This window comes from Apteryx rowi, unplaced genomic scaffold (genome assembly GCF_003343035.1).
Source record: "Apteryx rowi isolate R43461 unplaced genomic scaffold, aptRow1 scaffold_2, whole genome shotgun sequence".
Classification (NCBI taxonomy): domain Eukaryota; kingdom Metazoa; phylum Chordata; class Aves; order Apterygiformes; family Apterygidae; genus Apteryx; species Apteryx rowi.
The window spans coordinates 6727086-6747426 of record NW_020448307.1 but is presented as its reverse complement, the minus strand read 5'-3'; the positions used below and the strand labels follow the sequence as shown (position 1 = coordinate 6747426).

The 20341-nt window shown below is 50.7% G+C and overlaps 2 protein-coding genes across 5 annotated transcripts in view; one reads left to right on the top strand and one right to left on the bottom strand.

Annotated features, from left to right (window-relative positions):
• Positions 1 to 9798, top strand: part of MGAT4B (alpha-1,3-mannosyl-glycoprotein 4-beta-N-acetylglucosaminyltransferase B) — a 51896-nt gene extending 42098 nt beyond the window's left edge. Inside the window, exons 7-15 of the mRNA XM_026063464.1 lie at positions 299 to 374; positions 1198 to 1312; positions 2055 to 2185; positions 5351 to 5458; positions 6889 to 7082; positions 7465 to 7543; positions 7784 to 7871; positions 9336 to 9448; positions 9709 to 9798. Coding sequence (XP_025919249.1) covers positions 299 to 374; positions 1198 to 1312; positions 2055 to 2185; positions 5351 to 5458; positions 6889 to 7082; positions 7465 to 7543; positions 7784 to 7871; positions 9336 to 9448; positions 9709 to 9732 — 928 coding nt within the window. The 3' untranslated portion in view covers positions 9733 to 9798. The remainder of the gene's footprint in view (positions 1 to 298; positions 375 to 1197; positions 1313 to 2054; positions 2186 to 5350; positions 5459 to 6888; positions 7083 to 7464; positions 7544 to 7783; positions 7872 to 9335; positions 9449 to 9708) is intronic.
• Positions 9799 to 9939: 141 nt separating this feature from the next.
• Positions 9940 to 20341, bottom strand: part of LTC4S (leukotriene C4 synthase) — a 17130-nt gene continuing 6728 nt past the window's right edge. Inside the window, exons 2-5 of one of the 4 annotated variants that reach the window (XM_026063467.1) lie at positions 14428 to 14527; positions 12464 to 12534; positions 11981 to 12062; positions 9940 to 11898 (exon numbers count right to left, since the gene is read on the bottom strand). In XM_026063467.1, the coding sequence (XP_025919252.1) occupies positions 11751 to 11898; positions 11981 to 12062; positions 12464 to 12534; positions 14428 to 14527 (401 nt within the window). In that variant the 3' untranslated portion in view covers positions 9940 to 11750. Of the gene's footprint in view, positions 11899 to 11980; positions 12063 to 12463; positions 12535 to 14427; positions 20333 to 20341 lie in introns of those variants that run through there. The other 3 variants (XM_026063468.1, XM_026063466.1, XM_026063465.1) reach the window with 3 other exon arrangements.

Sequence of the window (20341 nt, the reverse complement as noted above, 5' to 3'; positions counted from 1 at the left end):
GTAACGGCAGCGTTTCCCGGGCTGGAAGGCTGCGGAGCGGGGGGACGCATGCCGCCGCTGGCACCGTGGTGTTTCCAGCACCAAGCCGGGGTGTCGCTCCCACCCAAAGCCGTTCACTCCGCAAGTCCTTGTGTTTTCCAGTAGCTCTAAGCTGATCGGTGAGAAACCAAAGGGGAGAGACRCCGTCAGCTTCTCCGAGAGCTTTATCGCGTTTCCTTCTTAAGCCGCCGTCGGCTTGCCAGAGCCGCGCTGGCATCCCGGGAGCGGCCGGCGCTCTCACCGCGCTTCTCTGTCGCAGGTGGAGGACTAAGCAGAACCTGGACTACTGCTTTTTGATGATGTACGCCCAGTCCAAAGGCATTTACTACGTGCAGGTAGGTTTGGTGCCGGGGGCGCAGGGCAGACGGGTTCACGTGCGAGTCCAGCACAGCTGGTGCCCGATGTGCCGTCAGAGGGCGAAGAGCGTGTCCCATCCCGCAGCCGAGGCGGAGGGGGAGCGGGTCTCAGAGAAGCCGTCTTTTTGCCTGGCCCTGCATCTTTCCTTCGACTGGCTGCTCTTTATGCCCATTTTATTTCGAATCATATACTTTTTTTTTTTTTAATGTATAATCTTCCACTCTTTCTTGTGCTTCTGGGTGACTCAGTTTGCTTTGGCTGGTTGGGCTGAACTTGCTCACCTAGGAGGTCCCCGCTGGCCCTCGCTTCCCGCAGAAACAGACTGTGCTAGCTTGAAGCCCTGGCCAGCGTGTGGCTGCAGAGGGATGAATCCCTCTGGAGTCCGCTGCTGTGTGGTGTCACCTCTGGGGCAAATGCTGCAGGAGAGTCTCTTCCAATGGGTACTTACTGCAGTGATGGGGAAGGTGTCGTTCCCTCGAGGTGGTGGGAATAGATACCGCCGTACGCTACCGTGTGTGAAACGTGGTGGAGTAGACATGGCTGCTGAATTTCACAATGGCCAAATAGGTTGAAAAAATCTGTTCCTATGATGCCTCAGGTTTGGAGATGCAGGGAGGGCAGGAAGCCAGGTGTCATTTACCTGCTAGCTTGGATGAGAAGAACCTGCTTGGTGCATCTTCCAAAATAAACGAGGTCTCTGCCAAAACTTGCCTCTGATCTCCTGCCTGATTGCTCTGCCCAGAGAGACTATTAAGGGGACCTGAGCGTGTYATTGACGCTGAATGTCCTTTCCTCTTGCAGCTGGAGGATGATATCGTGGCCAAGCCAAACTATCTCAGTACAATGAAGAACTTTGCCCTGCAGCAGCCCTCYGAGGAGTGGATGATCCTGGAGTTTTCTCAGCTCGGGTTTATTGGTAACATTGTCCCCTTTTCACCCCTGTCCCGACAGGCACAGGCATAAACACTCGTAAGCACTTTCGCTCTTGATCCAACAAGTTGTCCCCCTGAGATGGTAAAATATTTGGACTTGATCCCTCCTTATTTTTGCAATGATCCTTTTATATGCGCAAGAAATAAAGATCCTCAAAGCCACAACTGATACTGCTGATACTCACTTTTAGTAAAAACAAACCTGGTCGATGGCCCACCGGGCAGCCTCATAGCTTAAATGTGACCAGTAGCTTTTTTGGCTGGATGGGATCTAGAGTTGCCTAACAGTGTGCGAAAGGAAGTTTACATCAGCCCAGAACTATTTTGGGAACGGCAGTACAYGGTTGCAGTAGCAGCTTGATCTGTTATTCTGCGTACTGGTTTGACTAGCTTAAAAAGTCTGGTTCTGGGGGCAGGACATGGTCTGTTCTGCGGCCGTCTGAATGTCTTTCAGACATATTGCTCTCGGTGGAACGGAAGAGTTTTAGACCTTTTGATTATGCTTGTGACCCACGAGACACCAGTTCTTTGTACAATGAGCATTAAATCCAGAACTGTACTGGCAGTGCCAGCAGTGCTGGTACATAAAACAGAACTGTGTTATTGCATTTACGTTGAGAGATGGACACTCCCCAGCCTCGTCCTTCAGTTCTTTTCCTTCCTAGCTCTGGTCCTTATCCGTTCCGTACTGAGGCTGCTCTCTCTTCTCCCTTTCTGTGCCTGTAGGAAAGATGTTCAAGTCGCTGGATCTCAGCTTGATTGTGGAGTTCATCCTGATGTTCTACAAGGACAAGCCCATCGACTGGCTTCTGGATCACATCCTTTGGGTGAAAGTCTGCAACCCTGAGAAAGATGCAGTAAGTAAACAAGCTCCAATGAAAGGAAACCTTATGTGCCGGTGCAAACATACACTTGGTCTGCATCTTCAGAGGCCTTGGAAGGTCTTTTCAGTGAGCTCTGCTGCCAACCGACTTAATACTGAGCTTTGCTGCTTTTATGGAACAGGCTGTGGGAATCCTTGTGGATCATGTGAAAAAAGGTACCTGGGAGTTCAGCCTGCTGTAGTGTGCAGCTGTCAGAAAAGGCATTATTTCTGCACCCAAGCACTCCTGGGGTATTCCTGCGGTCCTCGAGGAGAGCAGCCATTCCCCCTTCTTCTGTGTTGCTTTCAGTTCCAGCGTGCTTCTCTCCCCGAAGCCRTTCCCCGCTCACTGACTCTAACCCCAGAATAAACCTTTGCCACTGCACTCATGTACTCGCCGTACCCGCTCACAGCATACATGCAGCCTGCCCGGAGGGTTCACCTCAGATGACCCACGAGCAAGCCTGCCATGCCTTTCTGGTTGTATAGTGCGCCCAAATGGAGCCCGACCACGTAAAGATCTTGTCGGCGTTTCTCTTTAGCGAGCAGAGTGCAGAGAGGTGAAATGGGATCCTTTTTTAATGCGGTGTTGTGGGCGCCACAGTCTTGTTCGCCGCGCGGTGTTTGCATGAAGCCTTGCAAACAGCAGCAACACGAGTCTCCGTGCCCTGCAGAGCTTGTGTTTTAAGTCAGCTACGCGACAGCAGCGTTAGGGACTAAACTGCGTGGGAAGGGCAGAGGAGGAGTGTTTGTGATAGCAAATGTAAGATGAGATCACCACCAGATATTCTCCTGTCTGCTCTCTGAACATATTGTATTTACTTGTATAATGGTTGCGTTCTCTCTCCTCCCCGACAGGGAATGAGCAGTTGAGTCCTGGTGGCCTAGAATAGATGCCGTGGTCAAAACGAGTAGTGTAGGACAGACCTAGTGGCCACAGCTATTTTGTGGTGGCAAATGCCAGAGCAAGTGGTCACTCTAGGGATAAATGCTGTATTTATGTGTTGAGGGTGAGCAGGGCACCCTCGGGGCTCTGGAGAGTTGGGGCAAGGATGTGGTTTAATTTGGCTTGGGCCCCGGCGGAGGCTGTGGCACCGGCTCTAACCCCACACGTGCGGTGCGACCAGTCTCAAATGACGTCCCTCGTGTCCTGCCGGTGCTTTGGGCCTTGTGCTCGGGTCCCCAGGCCTGTCCGGCAGCCCCAGGGCCCTTGCAGCTAGGGGCAAAGTTGGGGCTGCAGGGCGAGGGGGTGAAGCCGGGAATGCTGCTGCTGTCCGTGCCCCCCTCCCCTTTAAAATCTTCACCTCGAACATTGGTTCAATGCAATTCCTGCTGTGCAGCCATGTTAGCTCATCTTCTCCTGCCTGACCAACTCCCTGCGAAGTTTTCCCAGGGGAATCTGCAGACCTCCTAAATTCGTTGCCGTTTAAAAATTAACCTACTTTCAGTACGGATTTCAGGCTGCTTTTCCGCACCGTTTGCATGATTAACTCTGTGCAGCGCCCTTTTCGACATGACTTTCACTTGTGAAGCCCGCTGTGCAGAATCAGATTGGTAGCTGTGAGGAYTTGTCTTTTTGATTGCAAGTTTGTTTGACCTGAGCTTTTGGTAAGCGCTTTGCCTGTTCCGGATATAGTCTGCTCTTACTTTTTACACTAATTTTAGATTTACCTGGGGTAGAGCTGTGTGAAAGGATGACCTTGTTACCACCAACTGAGCCATTCCCGCGCCTAGCTTGAGTGAGACAGCGTTGCTTGCAGCAAGCGCTGCTTTTACAGAAGTAGCAAAGTGGGGACGGAGAAACGGGAAAATGTTCCAGCTGCCTCCGTTCCCCATCCGTGGAGACGACGGACCTGGTGCGAGCTCTGTGGGGTCACTTCTGTCGTTGCTGGCAGTGAGGAGGGTCTCTCCCATGAGCACGGCTAGTTTTAGTTTTCTAGTGTAACACGAGCTGGATTTAGGGGATCATCTCCTCCGCAGCGTGCAGGGAACAGGCCTGGAGTTTCCCGGCCCCGAGGTGGTGGCAGTGGCCGGTGCGGGCAGGTCATCACGGGGATTCGGGGTCCCTCGCTTTGCCCGCTGCCTGGTCCAGTGCCGGGCAGTCGGTGACGCAGCTCCGGGAGCGGGACTCTGCGGATGTCACTCCTTGGTGGGAAGGTGTGAGAACAGATGGTGTTAGGGGGGGCGTGTGTGTGTGTCTTTGCTTGGAAAAATACCCTCTTCCTCCAGTTTTTAACCCCATATTTTTGTCCTGCTCCTCCATACTAAGAGAWACAAACTATTTTTAAAATGTTACTTCTTGGCCACTTAGAGACCCCTGTGTGGGATGCTTGGGATAAATCCCATGCTCCATAAGCCAGGCTGTTCTCGGTATGTGAGACAGGGAAGGGGAAAAATTACCTTTAGAAAACCCCCTAGGACTCCTTGTTGCTATTTCCYGTGCTCTGACTTCCTCTCTGCTCCATGTTCTCAACGTTTTTCCCCTGTGTCCTTTACTCCCTCTCTCTCCCTCTGCACCCCATGGAAGATCACCGTGATAATGGCTGGTCAGGTGGGAGTTGCATTTCCAGGTCCATACGTTGGGATGGGTTTGGGACAGCCCAGCAACTTTAACAGTGCCATACATTTGCTTAACAAAAACTACCAAGAAACGGAAAACTTCACTCAACCCATCAAAGAAGAGACTGTAACTGTTGGTTTAGACTCTAAATCATGCCAGAACTTATTGTAACTTCAGATATCAGAGATCTCGAGGTCTGAGTAATAGGAAAAAGCCTTTCCAGATAAGCCAAGGACAAAAGAAACTAAATTCTCTGGGTGTCTCTACCTCAGCACGCCCAGAGGAGGTTTGCTCATCAGCAGGATGCTAAGACATGCCTGGCAAGGAGGACTTTGGCACTTCCACCTGTGAAGTCCAGCTGCTCACCAAACCCCTGTGGGTGACCAGCTGAGCGGCAAGGATAGACTCCTCCAAAGCRCAATTAGAAGTCCTCCTGTTGCCAAATCAAAGCCAAAATAACTTAAAGATATATTGATAGCTGGTCAGGGCTGTTTATCACTTCTCTTTCCCCGGGGATCTGGTCTTGCCTGTGTCTGTTCCTCTTGTGCTTGGGCACTGCAAGGTTTAAGTGCGGGGCCTTGCGGGATTTTCTCGTTTCAGAAACACTGCGACAGGCAGAAGGCAAACCTGAGGATCCGCTTCAAGCCCTCGCTCTTCCAGCACGTGGGAACCCACTCCTCCTTGGCCGGGAAGATACAGAAGCTGAAAGTAGGTACCTGGCACTGCGGCGTGGCGCGCTTTGACGACCAGCACGCGGCCTTTCTGCCGCACGGTGCACACGGGAACTGGCGCCTTTGGGGAAGAGTAGTTGCGGTAGTTAGTCCGATAGGTCTGTGGCACTGGATTTATGTGYGGCAGTTGTATTCCTTTCTGGATTGCGCTGGACTAGCGCGTAGCTACCACGTGTCGGCACGGTGATAACACGTACTGGATCATGTGCCCCTCGGGGAGAGGAGACAGGCTCCTCTGCTCCTGATCTCCACCTGCTTTTCTGACACAGGTAACCGAGGCATCACCTGAGCTCCTGCAAACTTAAATGAAATATTTTAAGACGTTTAATAAACTGCCCTCTCTTTGCCTTTCCCTCGCCTAGCAGGGCGCTGGGTTCGAGCRCCCCTGCCGAGAGGCAGGGAGACGTGGGGGCTTCACCCGGGGGGTTTCCAGGGAGGCATCGGACCAAGGAGGGACCTTCTGCTCCAGAGGTTTTAAATGGATGGAAGGAAACAGGTTCCCAGTCAGGAAATAAGGTCTTTTAATTGGGGAAGGKTCTGGCCTGGTTTTAAAGAGGCCAAGGAAGATTTGCCAGCCCAGCTTCCCTGGTCCTGCTTCGGACAGATGGTGCYGGGTGCAGCCTTGCTCGGGTGCTGGCTGTCCTGGCCGCGCGTCCTGGGTGTCGAAACACGGGGCAATGATTTTGAAGCACCAGCTGAAAAACCCCGGCTGGCCAACTCCTGGGTTTGTTTGACTTCGTTCCCACTCACCTCCTTATTCTGGAGATCTACTGTTAGGCAAACTAGAGCTTGCTGCTTAAGAGCTTAAATTGTGTGTGTGTTTAAACAACCGTAATATTAACAAAATTAAGCCTCACCCAGCTATGCAAATGGACTCACAGCCACACATCCCTGTGCTGTGCTCGGTTCTGCCTAACTGGTCCCCACTGAAGCTAGGTAAATGGTAGAATCCAGTGCGTATCCCAGTGCAGGACCCTTCAGGCCATATAGTCCAGTCACTTTACACCAGAGTCAGCCTCCCAGCAGTGTTTTCCCTGGGTTTAAGGGTTTTTTCTGTTTGAACTGAAAGCTCCTAGGGTAGGGACATGGTTTCAGGCTGTTGTGGTACGCTTGGCACAATACAGCCTTTTTTTTTTTTTTGGTGCTGGTTCAGAGCGCTGAATGATGGCTCTTCTGCGAGTTTTGCTGCCTCTTCTGAAGGTTTGTTCTCCTGGGATCCAGCTTCTAAAAGTTGCCCAGAATTGCCCTGTCTGGTGCCTTCCCCAAATCATTTCCATCCCTCATCCCTCTGTGCTGTGCAAATCGAGAGCTTTTCGTCTGCATTGCCTTGTTGCTGGAGACCCTGTTTCTCAYGGGTTGAAAGCAGCTCATGACCCTTTTCTGCCCTTCTGCTTTGTGTGCCTTAAGGACAAAGACTTTGGAAAGCAGGCGCTGCGGAAAGAGCACGTCAACCCTCCTGCAGAGGTGAGCACCAGCCTGAAAACCTACCAGCACTTCACCTTGGAGAAGGCTTACCTGCGAGAGGACTTCTTCTGGGCCTTCACTCCCACTGCAGGAGACTTCATCAGATTCAGATTCTTCAAACCGCTCCGCATCGAAAGGCCAGTGTCTCCGGGRCTTGGCGGGAGGCAGGGAGAGCCCGCTGCATGCAGGGATGCTTTCCTTTTGTTCTTCCTACTCGCCCATCTGTTTCTTGCCCTTCTCCATTGCTGCTTGGCTCCCCAGGAAGCAGCGGCTTTTGCCAGGGGAGGATAATTTGGCCCTTGGCGTGTGCACTGGAGCCCTTTGCTTTCCTGCACTTACATGCAAGCCATCCACGATTTGCTAACCTGGCTCAGAAGGTCTCCTTCCATAACCCGTGCGCTTTTGGGAAGGTGAAGGTGCCTGTTAGACTGAGAAGTCTGATGGCTCACCCCAGGTGGAAGACACCTTGTCCCCTCTCAAGCAGCACTTGGGTCTCAATGGCTTTGGTCTCTGTCGCAGGTTCTTCTTCCGCAGCGGGAACATCGAGCACCCAGAAGACAAACTCTTCAATACAACTGTGGAGGTTTTGCCGTTTGACGTATGTGATTTATCAAGCATTGGGGCAGGGAGGAGTGGGAAGAATGCGAGGTGGAAAGCCAAAAGCTGCTGCACATCTCCTCCGAATGGCCCAGGGTGCTCGCGGGGGGGCTGCTCTGGGGTTATTGCAGTTGCTTGGGGGTTGTGGGTGGCTCTCGTTTCCCTTGCGTCCTGCCCGCCCGTGCGGGAGTCCCCGTGCTCTTGGCACTGGCCTTGCGCTAAGCCGCTCTCTTTCCCGCAGAGCCTCCAGTCGGATAAGGAAGCCTTGCAGGAGGGACGAGGCACAGCCTTCAAATACCGCAGGACGTCAGATGGCTACATACAGATAGGTAGGTTAGCGCTCAGCGCGGCGAGCTGCCTGCTGGGCTTCATAATGCACCTCCAGATGCTGAGCTTCAGATGAGTAAGACCATTATTTCCGTTTGCTTGGAAAAGAGGCACAGTCATTAAGTAAGTCTTCTTTTTGCTTGCCAGAAGTCAGACCGGAATGGGTTTTAATCATTGCCCTCTCCTGCATAGGGCCCCACTGCCTTCCTTCCCTTCTTAGAGTAGGTGTCGTCTTTAGTTAATTTTCAGTCCTACATTTCTGCCTGTCTCTGCTCTGCGGCAGGATCAAATATTCAGATTATCCCTAAAAGACATTTGTTTGACCTGTTCTTAAAAACCTTCACCAAGGGGGGGAAATTTTGCACTGATCCCCTGTAGCCTCTTTCAGTACTTAGGCCACTTGCAGCTTAAAATATTGCTCCTGATACTTGAGCTTGCTTTATTTCTTGTCCTGCCCTTGGACGAGAACAATCGATCGTCATCCTACAGCGATGCATTGTAAAGACCCTGTGTCCCTGCTAAGACTGCTTTTTTTTTATAGACAAATAAAAAAGAAAGTCCCTGGAATTCATAGCTTTTTGCCTTTTTAAGCATTCTTCATCATGCTATCTGGTTTCTCTCAGCTACATTTATTTCAAAAATAGCACCCAGCATGGGACAGAGCAACACGCTGAGCCCTCGCTAGTACTATGGAAATAATAATTGGCACCTGTAATGGCTTACCTGCCCCCCCCCCCATGTTTTGTAGCCTGAAACGCTGGTGGTCTCATATAGGACAGTGCTGCAGGCGTCTTGGCTTTCAGTGCACGCTGTCCCGACACAGCACTGACCCCAGCCAAATAGTTCCTGTTCCTTGTTGTTTATCTGTTTTTTCCCCCTTTTCTAAGTGTAGTACTATGGAAATAATAATTGGCACCTGTAATGGCTTACTTGCCCCCCCCTCATGTTTTGTAGCCTGAAACGCTGGTGGTCTCATATAGGACAGTGCTGCAGGCGTCTTGGCTTTCAGTGCACGCTGTCCCGACACAGCACTGACCCCAGCCAAATAGTTCCTGTTCCTTGTTGTTTATCTGTTTTTTCCCCCTTTTCTAAGTGTAGCATTTTGCACTTTATTGAATGCCAGGTTTCTGCTTTTCAGACCGCATCTCTGCTTACAGCAATCGCTCATATACATGACCGGAGTTTTGCTTCCCTGGGGAGGGAGGGGAAATCACTGTCCAGCTGGAGTTACTCAGGGAGGCAGTCGCAGCCCCTCTCCTGTCCCGAGCAAAGGGAGCATCCCAGTGCCTGGATTCCTGGTCTGGGGCGCTGAGAAATCCTTCCTGGGACTTTGGAGCTGGGGGGGGGGCAAAGTCCTCAGTGCTGGGGAGGAAAAAAACCCAAAAACCCAGCAGCACTATTCACCGGGCAGCTGCCCAAGGCGCCCTGGCTCCTGTCCCCGTTTAACCGCTTTGCCCCCTCTCCAGGCTCCTTCTCCAAGGGCGTTGCRGAAGGAGAAGTCGACCCCTCCTTTGGGCCCCTGGAGGCGATCAGGCTGGCCATCCAGACGGACTCCCCGGTGTGGATCATCCTGAGCGAGGTAATTGGGGCTGCCGGCTTGGGAAAAGGGCATGAGCCGGGCCTAGGGCGCCCTCAGCTAGCCTGGGGCGAGGGGCTGAGGCTCCTGCCCGACCCGTTGCCTTCCCATGAGGAAGCCAGCGGGAGGGAGAAAAGGCCCCCACAGCAGGAACAGCCCTTTAAATCAGCCTTTCTCCACTATCTTGTATTAAATCCTGCCCCTATCGCACACCGCGCCGGTGCTGCAATTGCCTGAGCCTGATTACTTCCTTCTCCCTTCAGATTTTTATCAAAAAAGCGGAGTGAAAGGGCCGTGACGAAGAGCGGGCACATGTAGCTCCTCGGTCCTTCTCCCTCCCCGCCCTCGACGTCCTCCCCGGGTCTGCGGCAGCCGGGGCTCGGCCGCGGGAGCGCAGCGCCTTGCCGCCTGCTCCGAGCCGAGCCGAGCCAGGGGCAGCACAGTCCCCACGCGGCGCTGCAGCAGGAGAAACGTGCCGGCTGCACCAGCCTCAGCGACCCAGCAGCGAGGCCGGCGCTGGCGTAACCGGCTGCAGCTGCCGGGGCCAGACAGACCTTCCTCTGGAAGAACAGCAGAAGAAAAGAAACGGAAAAAAAAAAAACAAAAACCCAACAAGCCGACCCCGCTATCCGGTGCAAAGGTTTGGTTTGGCTCCCCCAGGCAAGGCCCAGGCTCTCGCTAATCCCCGCGCGGGTGGGTCRCTGGCGCGTGCCGCTCAGGGCACGCCGACACGCAGGGCCGTTTGGYGTTGGGACGAGCTTTAGCAAGACTGGAAGCACCTTCAGCCCAGGAAAAGGCTGCTGCCAGCTGCCCTGGGGCYGGCGGGGGCCCCGTTAAAGCYGAGTCCCGCAGCCTGAGCCCTGCTTTGCAGGCTGCTGYGCGGGGAAGGAAACAGCCGGGCGCTGCCGTCCGCAGCCGCCCCCGGCCGTGCGTTAAGCGAGGGGAAAGACTGACCCTCCTGGGGGTGGAGGAGCAATGAACGCGGAGGGGGGAGGTTAGTGCTATGAGTATGGCAGGGAAAAACAAAAAACAAAAAAGAAACAAGCCACACTGTGCCTGCCAGCATTGAACACAGCCCCTTAACTCACGGCGAAGTCTCCAGTGTCTTCGTGCCGTGAGAGCGAGTGCAGACTCCATCTTTTTGAATAACTGGTTCAGTTATTGATTGGTGTGAATTTTTGGAAAAAAAGGAAAAAGAAAAAAAAAGAAAAAGTAGTCCAGTTTGAAAATAGTAGGGATTAGTGTAATATTTCAGAACAATTTTCTGGAATCCCAATGTCTCCTCAGCTATACACTGGAATGCATTATACTACTTTAACGTGCTGTATTTTTTATTATTGGATACATTTGATTTTTCAAGTACATCTCTATATATATAAATATATAAAACAATGTGCACTGTAATAAAAGCTAAATTTAAACCTTTGATGCAGCAGTGAAAGTCCCTTACAAGCAGGGAGCCGCTTGCTTTGCGTCTCCTTCCTTCCTCCCCCTTCTCCTCTCCTGTTCGCTACCCTGGTGCTGCTGTTTCCTGCTGTTTCCGTAGCCCATGTGCCAGCCCCGACTGCACCAGAAATGCGGCAATTCCTCAGCATTTGCCTCTACCTCACAGGCCAAAAGCATTGCTTGTACAGGSGAAAGCACCTGGAGCACTAGTGGGTGCCAGGTGTTTTTGTCCTAATACCACAGAAACCTGTTGTTAAAAAAGAAATTATGAAAACTGTAGTTATTTAAACTAACACCAGCTATTGGAAGAAAATAAAAGAAAACTCTTTCTGCAGTTTTCCTGGAAGAATGCGCTTCCCCACCTATAGTCTTGAGGATGAAACGCGCTGCATCTTTTAAGCCTTGCGTGCGAGCCGGCAGGGAGCCGGGCGGCCGCGGGCTGCTCTCCGCTGCCTCCAAGGCCGGTGGAGCCTGGGGAGGCCGCGCTGCAGCCCGGCCGCTGCGGCAGGGCAGGGCCAGACCCTGACTTGGTTTTGGGTGACATCAGGGCCGCATCGAGGTCACGGAAGTCAGTGAGGAAACACAGACGCGAGCAGGGTTTGGGGCTGAAGGTCTTGGACAAGGTCACCCGGAGCCCTGCCCGCGCTGGCGCCTCTTCTCCCAGGAGCCAGTACCGGCAAGGCGCCGCGTTCTCGTGCCCGCTCCCACAGCATCCGACAAGCRCAGGCGGGTTTCTTGTGGCAAAAAGTTCAGTTTTCTGGTCTGCGGATCACGGCGGCGAGGAGGGCCGGTGCTGGGAGCGCCGCCGCGCCGGGGACGAGGCAGAGCGGGGAGCGCCGCCGGCCGCGCGGGGTCTCTCCTACCAGGCGAAGAGGAGCCGGAGCCGGCGGCCCAGCGCCGTTTCCGCCACGGCGGAGCTGAGGGACACGAAGTGGCCGAGGAGGCCGGCGACGGCCAGCCCCAGCAGCAGCCACAGGAGCCGGGCGCTGGCGTAGAGGGGCCCCAGCCTGCGCGGGAGAGGGGGTCAGCGGGGCGGCCGCGGGGCGAACCCACCCGCCCGCCTGCCGTCCCCGCCGCCGCCGTACTCACCGCCCGTGCGGGGCCCGCGCGTAGCCGCGGAAGTACTGCAGACGGGCACAGAGGTAGAGCAGCCCCGCGGCCGCCGCCGCACCTGTGGGGACACAGCCGCGAGTCCGCGCCGCGAGCCGAAACGCTTCGCCCCACCGCCACCGCCACACGCCCCAGCCCAGGGATATTCCGGGCATTTCGGTAGTTCTTCTCCTTTCCCTCTTTATTAAAGGCAGAAATGTCTCCCCCCCCCCCACCGCCCCAGTTCCTTCTTTCAGTCGCCTTTGGGTTTTGGCTCCCAGCCCTCGCCGTCGGGGCCCTTCCTCGCTTCTCCACTGCAAAGGGGCCCCGGCGCCCTAAATCCGCCCCCCGTCAGCCCGCGGGTGACTAATTGCTTGGGATGCGGCTTTCCGCCCGGACACCGCAGTTGGAGAAGCCTGTTGCGTTACAAGGGGATTTAAATTAGGGTTCCCCTGGTCTGTGTGGGGTTTCCCCCCCCCTTACCTTGATGGAAGAAGATACCAGCCACCCAGAGGAGCGAGACGAAGATCGGGAAGTATTCGGAGCAGTTCACCCTAGCAAGAACCAGAAATAAGCGTTAAAACCACGTCCCCAGGCTCCGGAGAGAGTGGGGTTAACCGAGCTAAGGGGGGACACTGGAGCAAACTGAACGGATCGGTCAGGGGTATGGCAGTGCCACACTGGGGAGAAAAAGCCTTTTCTATAACTGAGGACAACCAACACCCACCGTATTTTATGGAAAAAGAAAACCCCAAACCCTTGGCAGCGTTTGCCTCCCCCCAAATTCACACCGACGCTCCAGATGCAGCAAACAGCGGTAGAAACGGGGATCCGAGAGCTATGGTGCTGCAGCTGGAGCCGCTGCCCACGCGGTGCCCGCTGCTGCCAGGAGAGTTTCCCTAAAGTTATTTCAGGAGCGGTCTCTTCCCCTTCGCGGAGCACCAGCCAAATTTTGGTATAACGCAGAAGTCACGTGCTCCAAGCAGGAGCGTCCCACCAGCCCTCATCCAGCAGAAGGGGATGGGGTCTGCAGCCACRCTTGCTTGCTTTCCTTTTTTTCTTTGTTGAGTGACAAAAATACAGGTTTTCTGCAAGAAAGAACTGGTGCGTGTTGGGAGTGCGCTGTTAAAGACACAATAGTCTTGCTTCTCAAGTTCTCCTGCGATTTTACAGTTCCCTAGAGAATTATCTTAAATTTGGCCCCCACAAAAGAAGTTACGAAGCCTYGGAGAGCCAGGCCAGATTGGGAGTTGGAAAAAAGTTTGAAGACTGTTACACTGCAAATGCAGTCGGAGCCTCAGCGAGGCTGCCAGGTTTCCATAAGTAAGTAATAAATCAATTCCTCCCCCCCCTTCTTTTCTTTGTCTTCTTTCCCCCAAGTATATCAAAACAAACAATCCATCTGCATCCTTTTCCACAGGGGAAAGGAGAAAGGAAGGAGAAAAACAAAACAAAAAGAAATACTTTCTCCAGCTCAAGTCCTCTGGGGTCATCTCCTCCCCCGAACGCAACGGAGAGCCGCTCAGTGCCGCGTCTCCCAGCGCGAACGCAGCTGAGCGCGTTCAGTTAAGAGCAGCATCAACAGCGACCCGCCGGGAAAAGGCTGACGCCTCCCAYGCAGCTTGGCCTTTCACTGCATCGCAAAGGGACCAAAGCAAGCGTTTCTGCCACTCCACGGACRTTTCCTGCGTGCCAGCAGGGAAACGCACCTGCTCCGTTCAGAGTTTACCAGCTCCGACCCGTCTCTTTCGATTGCTGATGAATCGGCACGACCGAGACGGACGATGATCCCGGGGCTTGCTGGAAGCCCAAGGGATCTGCAAACCCTTCCCAGTTCAGCTCCAGCATCTCTCTCTCTCCATAGGAGCAGAGCAAAAAGCAGCAGCCCCCAGCACGGGCTCCCGAGTGCTGCCTTTCACATTACGATGGGGAGGGAGAAAAAAGAAGAAAAAAGTCCTCATAGTTGGTTTGGCCAGCAAGGCCCTTTGCTTCAATTCAACAGCAAAGCCATACAAGCAAATAGCAGGTTATTAATGCAACTTTGGCTATTCTCATGCTTTGGAGCCACCATTAATATTAAACTTACTCAATGATTTTAATGCATTAATACCAAGCACCTTTACTGAGTCTTCTGCAGGGCTACTAATTTGTAATTTGTCTGTCACGATGCCAGAGCAAGTATCATCATTGCTGGGCAAAAACGAGACATCCTAGCCAAAGCAAAATGCTCAGCCTCAAAAATCAGCATCGCAGCCCACGTAAGGCGCTTGCTCACTGCTCCAAGCTCTCRTACTTTTACATCTGCAGTCGAAAAAAGAAAGAAAGAAAAAAAAAAGCAAATACCAGCAGGAATAAGTGAAAAGGTGATTTCAGTCAGCCTTTCCTGGAAGCAGCAGCATTTCACTCAAGTCATATCTAGATATGTAATCGCCAAGTCAAAACCTTACTGAGCTCTGAAGATTCGCTCGAATTCAGGGTGGCCCGTCGTCTCCGGAGGAGAGATCTTGTACTTCCGCCTGGCATAGATCACCTGCAGTGCAAAATAGGCTAAAAAACAAACACACATGCGTAAAAGGTAACAGTCTGGCAGCATTGCACCTGGCCAAGCTTTATGGAGCTTGGATCCAAGCAAGGAGTTAGAATAAGACAGCTGATACCATCTAGGTTCACAGTCCAGGTCTGTAAAAAAGGTCATGCACAACCTGGAATAAGTGTGCTATTTATTTCATGCTTGCACTTTAAGTTCAGATTTGGTTATCCAAGCGAGGTGCACGGAGGGACGTGGCGGCGGCGGCGGCACTTTGCATCGCAATCTCACCAGCAGCAACTGAGCCCTTGGTGCGGTTTCGAAGCGGATCAGACACATCCGGGGCGCGCGTCGCCCGGGGCCCTGCCCTAATGCCAGCAGCACAGGTGAAAACATCAGCGAGCCCACACCCCATCACAAGATTATTATYATTATTTTTAGTCTCGCAGTACTTGGAGCATCAGGACCCCCTCGAGCAGCAATGTGGTTAGCACTTTGCAGGGTGCCCCGCGGGCGTGCAGCTCCCGCGCACCAGTCACCCAGCATCAGCCAAGCCGTGAAGCCCTGGGATATTAAGCCAATTAGGGATGTTCCTAATCATGGCATTATATGGAAATTGGGGGGGGGGGGATTTCTTCTTCACCCCATTCCCTCAGGCAGCCCCAAGGCTCAAAGCCATTCCCTGGGAGCGGATGCGCTGCCAGCGATGACTGCGAGCCTGCGCCAGATTTGGGCCAAGGCACTTGTCCAGCGTCTGCTACATCACTCATATGTAAGGGACACACAGTCATTTTTATCACGATGAAAATCCGTTAACATGAAGATTTGGAGGCTGTTTCACTGTTTGATTAAAGTCCTTATTCCCACAGGTGATTGGTGCTGTTGCAAGTATTTATGCTTTAAGTGCACTGTTACATTTTTATTGGAAATGATGATTTTGGTATACAAGTACACAGCTAAATTACCTACAACAAAACCATTGTGGCAGCATGCAGCTAAGCAAGCCGCTCGGATCAGCAAGGTCCTCACGCGGCACAGGTTCACGGGGCATCGGAAAGACGGGCCAGGAGCTGGGCTGCAGGGACTCTGCTGCCGGCTGCCTTATTCTAACAAGGAATTTAAAAGCAGAACAGCGGCATAGAGAAAGGAAAGTAGAGACAGATGTTGCAAGATTAAAGACAAGACAGATCCATGTACGCCTGCAGAAGAGCATTAGAGCATATGTAGAGGAAGAGGGAATTAGAAATGTAAATAAACTGATGTTACGTGACATGAGTATTATACAATATATTATACATTTAAATATACACAGAAAATAATTTAAGAAAATATACATGTGTTCTTGTGCCTTACACACTGCATGGAAGAGCCCAGCCCCAAACATGAGGTGCTGGGAGAGAAAGGTGAGGAGGAACAAATATACTGGTTATTCCGTGTGTCACATGCCGATGGTGGCTGAGGATCTCATCCTGCCCATGTGATGTGCCAGACTGCAACACACCATCTCCCCCGTAAAACCAGACAGATAGGTCTGAAGTAATGCAAAACCTGCAATTCAGCAGCGGCAGGCAGATCTCCGGGAAAAGATTATGAAGTGCGATCGCCTYGTTACCTCCTCTTCCCATCAGACGAGCACATCTCTCCTGTGCAATTATTCAGTGTTTTCACAACGCCCAATCCCAGGCACCTCTCCAAAAAAATGGAGCTGAAGCTACTGCGCTGCGCAYGGATCTGGGTTGGGACACAAACCAGCGAATGTCGGGCACCGGCCGTCGTCCTGCCACAGCATCCCTGCTGCTGCCGAGCACACGGAAAGTAGTTTTGGACCCAATCACTCCATCAGCTTCATGCTCCGCATCTTGCCTTGCCTAACCAGGGCAAATTTCCCAGCAATTGCTGCAGCAGATCCCTTGTGCTTAGGGACGGACCACATGCAAGACGACGACCACCCAAGAGCAGCAAGAGCCCTTCTGGGAAGGACTCGCCGCGCTCCAGGACTGACGCAACGCTGCAGCGCGAGGACGAAGAACGACACTCCAAAAGCAGCAGTTCTCAGGAAGAGGTGCTGAAAAACCCCGTTGTACAAGTCTTCTATGCAGGGGAGACTTTTTGGAGAAAGAGTTTAATCTGTTCAGCAGAACCTTTAAAACCAACTTCCTATGATTCATATCTTGAGGTGAAACTGCTGTGTTGAATGGCTAGTAAGGACCGAGCTCTCCCTGCAGTTTTTCCCTCTCGGTGGGAATATCAACAGGACTTTCACCCTCTACTTGATTATGTCCATAAACTTGCCAAACCATATTACAACTGGCATCTGTCACACTCGAGTGAACCTGGCAAACCAGCCTTGCAGGGACTGACAGACAGCGACATTGCAAAAGCTCTATTTCCTTTGAAGCCATACTAAAAAGGGAAAAAAAGAACCAATTCTGGTAGCAGCGTTCTTGCAGTTGTTCAACGCAGGGCAGCAGCATGCATTTCCCCAGCGCTAAGCTCAGCGCCTTGCTAGACTGAACAGAATTAAATCTTAAATCTGAATCAAGGTGACATTAGCGCACACATTACTAGTGGAGAAAAGAGAGATATTCCTAAGTATTTTGTAATTGCTCCCTTGCTTCCCAAGTAGAGACCATGAGATTAGGCTACTTTGTCCAATCTAACATAGATAGAGGATACCACGTTTGCTATTATGGCTTTACACCTACGTGTGGTTTGCAGAGCATGAAAGTGTAAAATGCCTCGGGCGGTAAACTTTAGAAGACACTAAGTTCCTGTAAAACAAGCATATATATTTAACCGAGACAAAGGTGCTATTCAGAGATCGGCTACTGAGGGATTCCCAATGGAAGGGATTCAGCAATGTTTCTATAACTTTCAATTTTAAATTTTGCCTCTTTTATTCTGTTTGCATATTTTTCCTGTTTGCATACAACACTCCCTCCATCCCCACTTAGTTTAACAATAAAAAGATTTGTAAGAAAAAAGAAATCTTCCATTGGTTGGTATTTCTCAGTAAATTGTTGAGGGAAATTACTGATAATTCAGCAATCTCCAACACTGCTCTCCGAGTAGCACATTCGTGTTTTAAATAAGGCTTACGTTGAGATATTTGTCATCTAATGGCTAAGAATACAGACTGCTCAGAGAATCCCATCCAAACACTTTTGAGTAGAGAGGTTCAAGAGCTCTAAGGCAAACAAATCCAGTAATTAAAAAAAAGCAAATGTTCCTGATCAAACCTTCCCTTATAGAAAGGTGAAGATTTTAATTTGAAAATTTATACCATTTTACTAATTCTTACATTCTAAATATGCTTATGTCTTGCCAAAAAGAGATCTCTCTTTGGCAAGAGATCTCAAAAATCTGAAAAATTTCTCATGGGGAATTGTCCAATGGACAGAGAGGCGTRAAGTTAAAGCAAAATGCGGTTGCACATTTAGAGTCTAAACTCCACAGTTTCCACTTTGCTGCTGAGACTGAGCTCTGGCATACTAAAACRGGATTTCATGGTCCTGTTTCAACAATGAGCTCACTTCCACAGCTGGCAACGCTGGAAGTCAGAGCAATATTGTAACTAGGGTCAAAAAAACTTTTTAGCTCCTATCTGTTGTAACACAAGACTAAACCTTCCAGTTCCACATGGTCATATCCAATTCCCTATATTACAGTACTTTATGAACAATTCTTTACTCCAGCATAGTTGACGTTAGCATGAATTAAAGTGAAATGCGCAACGGGCCCATTTCAGCTCTCCCTGCTCATCCCCAGAATATTCAAAAAATGCTAATTTTAAAACAATTTAGACCAGGAACACATAGCACATTCCAAAGACTCACGCTATCAAATCAAAATTTAAAATTCAATGCRTCACACCTCCCTCTCCCATTACACCCCTGCAATATATTTATGGGGGATGCACACGTCGGGCTTTGATACTACATACATACTTTGGTCTCCCTCCCGCCCTGTTGTTAAAAACTTTTCCCTGCCAACCCTGAACCCACGGGAGACAACGCAGGTTATTCCCCAGGGTGCATGAAGCAGTGGAGGCTTCTCAGCAGCAGCAATGCCTGCTCCAGACCCCAATTTTCCCCAGTCCCTCCCTCATGCCAGGCAGGAGGAGCACAGCCACCCGCCTCCTCCACCCTCCAGAAACTTGCACCACAGTGCTGAAGGGCAGAGAGCTTCGCCCCAAGGTGCCACAAACACACACCGCAGGTAGATAGCTCAGAAACACTTTCTTCTTGCTAAATGGTCAAAACCAACACATCTGCTTGATCTGAGAGCAGGTGCTCTGAGTTCCTTGGAAGACTTCTGCATCTATTCCAGACCCGAAGGGCTTGCAGGCTCAAAAGCTGGCTCAGTTTTTCCAGCTGTACCAGTTGGACAGAGGGTTTCCCTCCCTGCAGACCCTGTGTCCAGAAAGACATCTGTCTACACTCCCTTCACAAAATGACTGAGGGCAGGAGGTGGTCTCCAGCACACTGAAGACCACTGGAGAGGGTGGTCATTTTGGACGGGGCCAGTTCTCCCATGGGTTCTCTGGACAAGACCTCTTCACCAGCAGCGATGGAAGAAGGTCTTTATTTGCGAAGCATGTGAAGAGTGACCATCACAAGTGACCCTCCTAAGAGCAAGGTTGGTGCACAAGCTTTCACTGAGCTTTAAGCATTAATTTTCTTACAACCATGATGGAAAAGAAAGGTTTCACATTAGATCATATTGTCACAGGCTCATTTAGAAAATACTTTTTCTAAGCTAATTAACATGTCCAGCTGTGAACTCTCAAGAAATTAGTTTTACTCTTTATGAATAAGTTTTGGAGTGTTAGTGAAACCTTTCATTACACAGAGACTGATGCCACAGAAAGTAGAAAAAAATCGAGCTTAAATAGGCATCTGACTAAGATTCTTTTATCTCTAATTTCATTACCCCCTGAGTGACACCGATTATCTTCTCACTTAATCATCGTCTTTGCTTAAACAGCTCAAACACTTGCTGATGGTCGTAGTCTGCCAGTCATTTTACTCTCATCTTAATCATTACTGCTTAAATCAAGGTATTTTGTTTTGTAATGCTAATTAAAAAATTTACTTGTTTCAACCTTTCATGCATCTCTGATGGTACAAAAACACGTTCTAAGTAGAAAGCTGGGCATGAGCTAAGAACCCTGCGAAAGAGAGTTCAAGGCTTGCAGCTCTGTAATGCGATGTTTGAGCTAACATACCACCCCAAATTGATGCACTGGTTTCCAAATTACTTTGGGCTGTCAACACTTATTTGTCACATGCTCAGCACAACTGAGCTATATGAATTGAATAAATAGTGGTCACAGAGAAGAAATACCTGTGTACTTCAAGCTATTTTCCATATGCATTCTTGTCACAAACTATTCATGTCCACACATGCATTTGTGCATCAACTTTTCATCGATACAGCTAACTAAGAGAATGTCCTCACTGAGCTTGCCTTTATTTTGGCTACCTGCAGCAACTTTAAATCTTATAAATTACCTCATAAAATTCAATCATGGAAAATATTTCACCTTAAAAACATTCAATTGTTGGAATTGCTCTAAGTTTAAAAGTAAAACTTAACTTCCACTTCCTTCTGGGATGCAGGCTTTGAGGTTTGCAAATCATTTTAGCCTAAAAATAAATAATGAACTTCCTCATGCGTAACACTTCCATATGGAAGAGCTGAACAATTTGCATTATTTTACCATGCTGGACAACAGCAGTTTTCATTCCCAGAGGCTACAAGCACAGTACAGGAACCAAGTACCACAAAGTTTAATACAATCAGCTTAATACTATGTAGTATATATAAAGGAC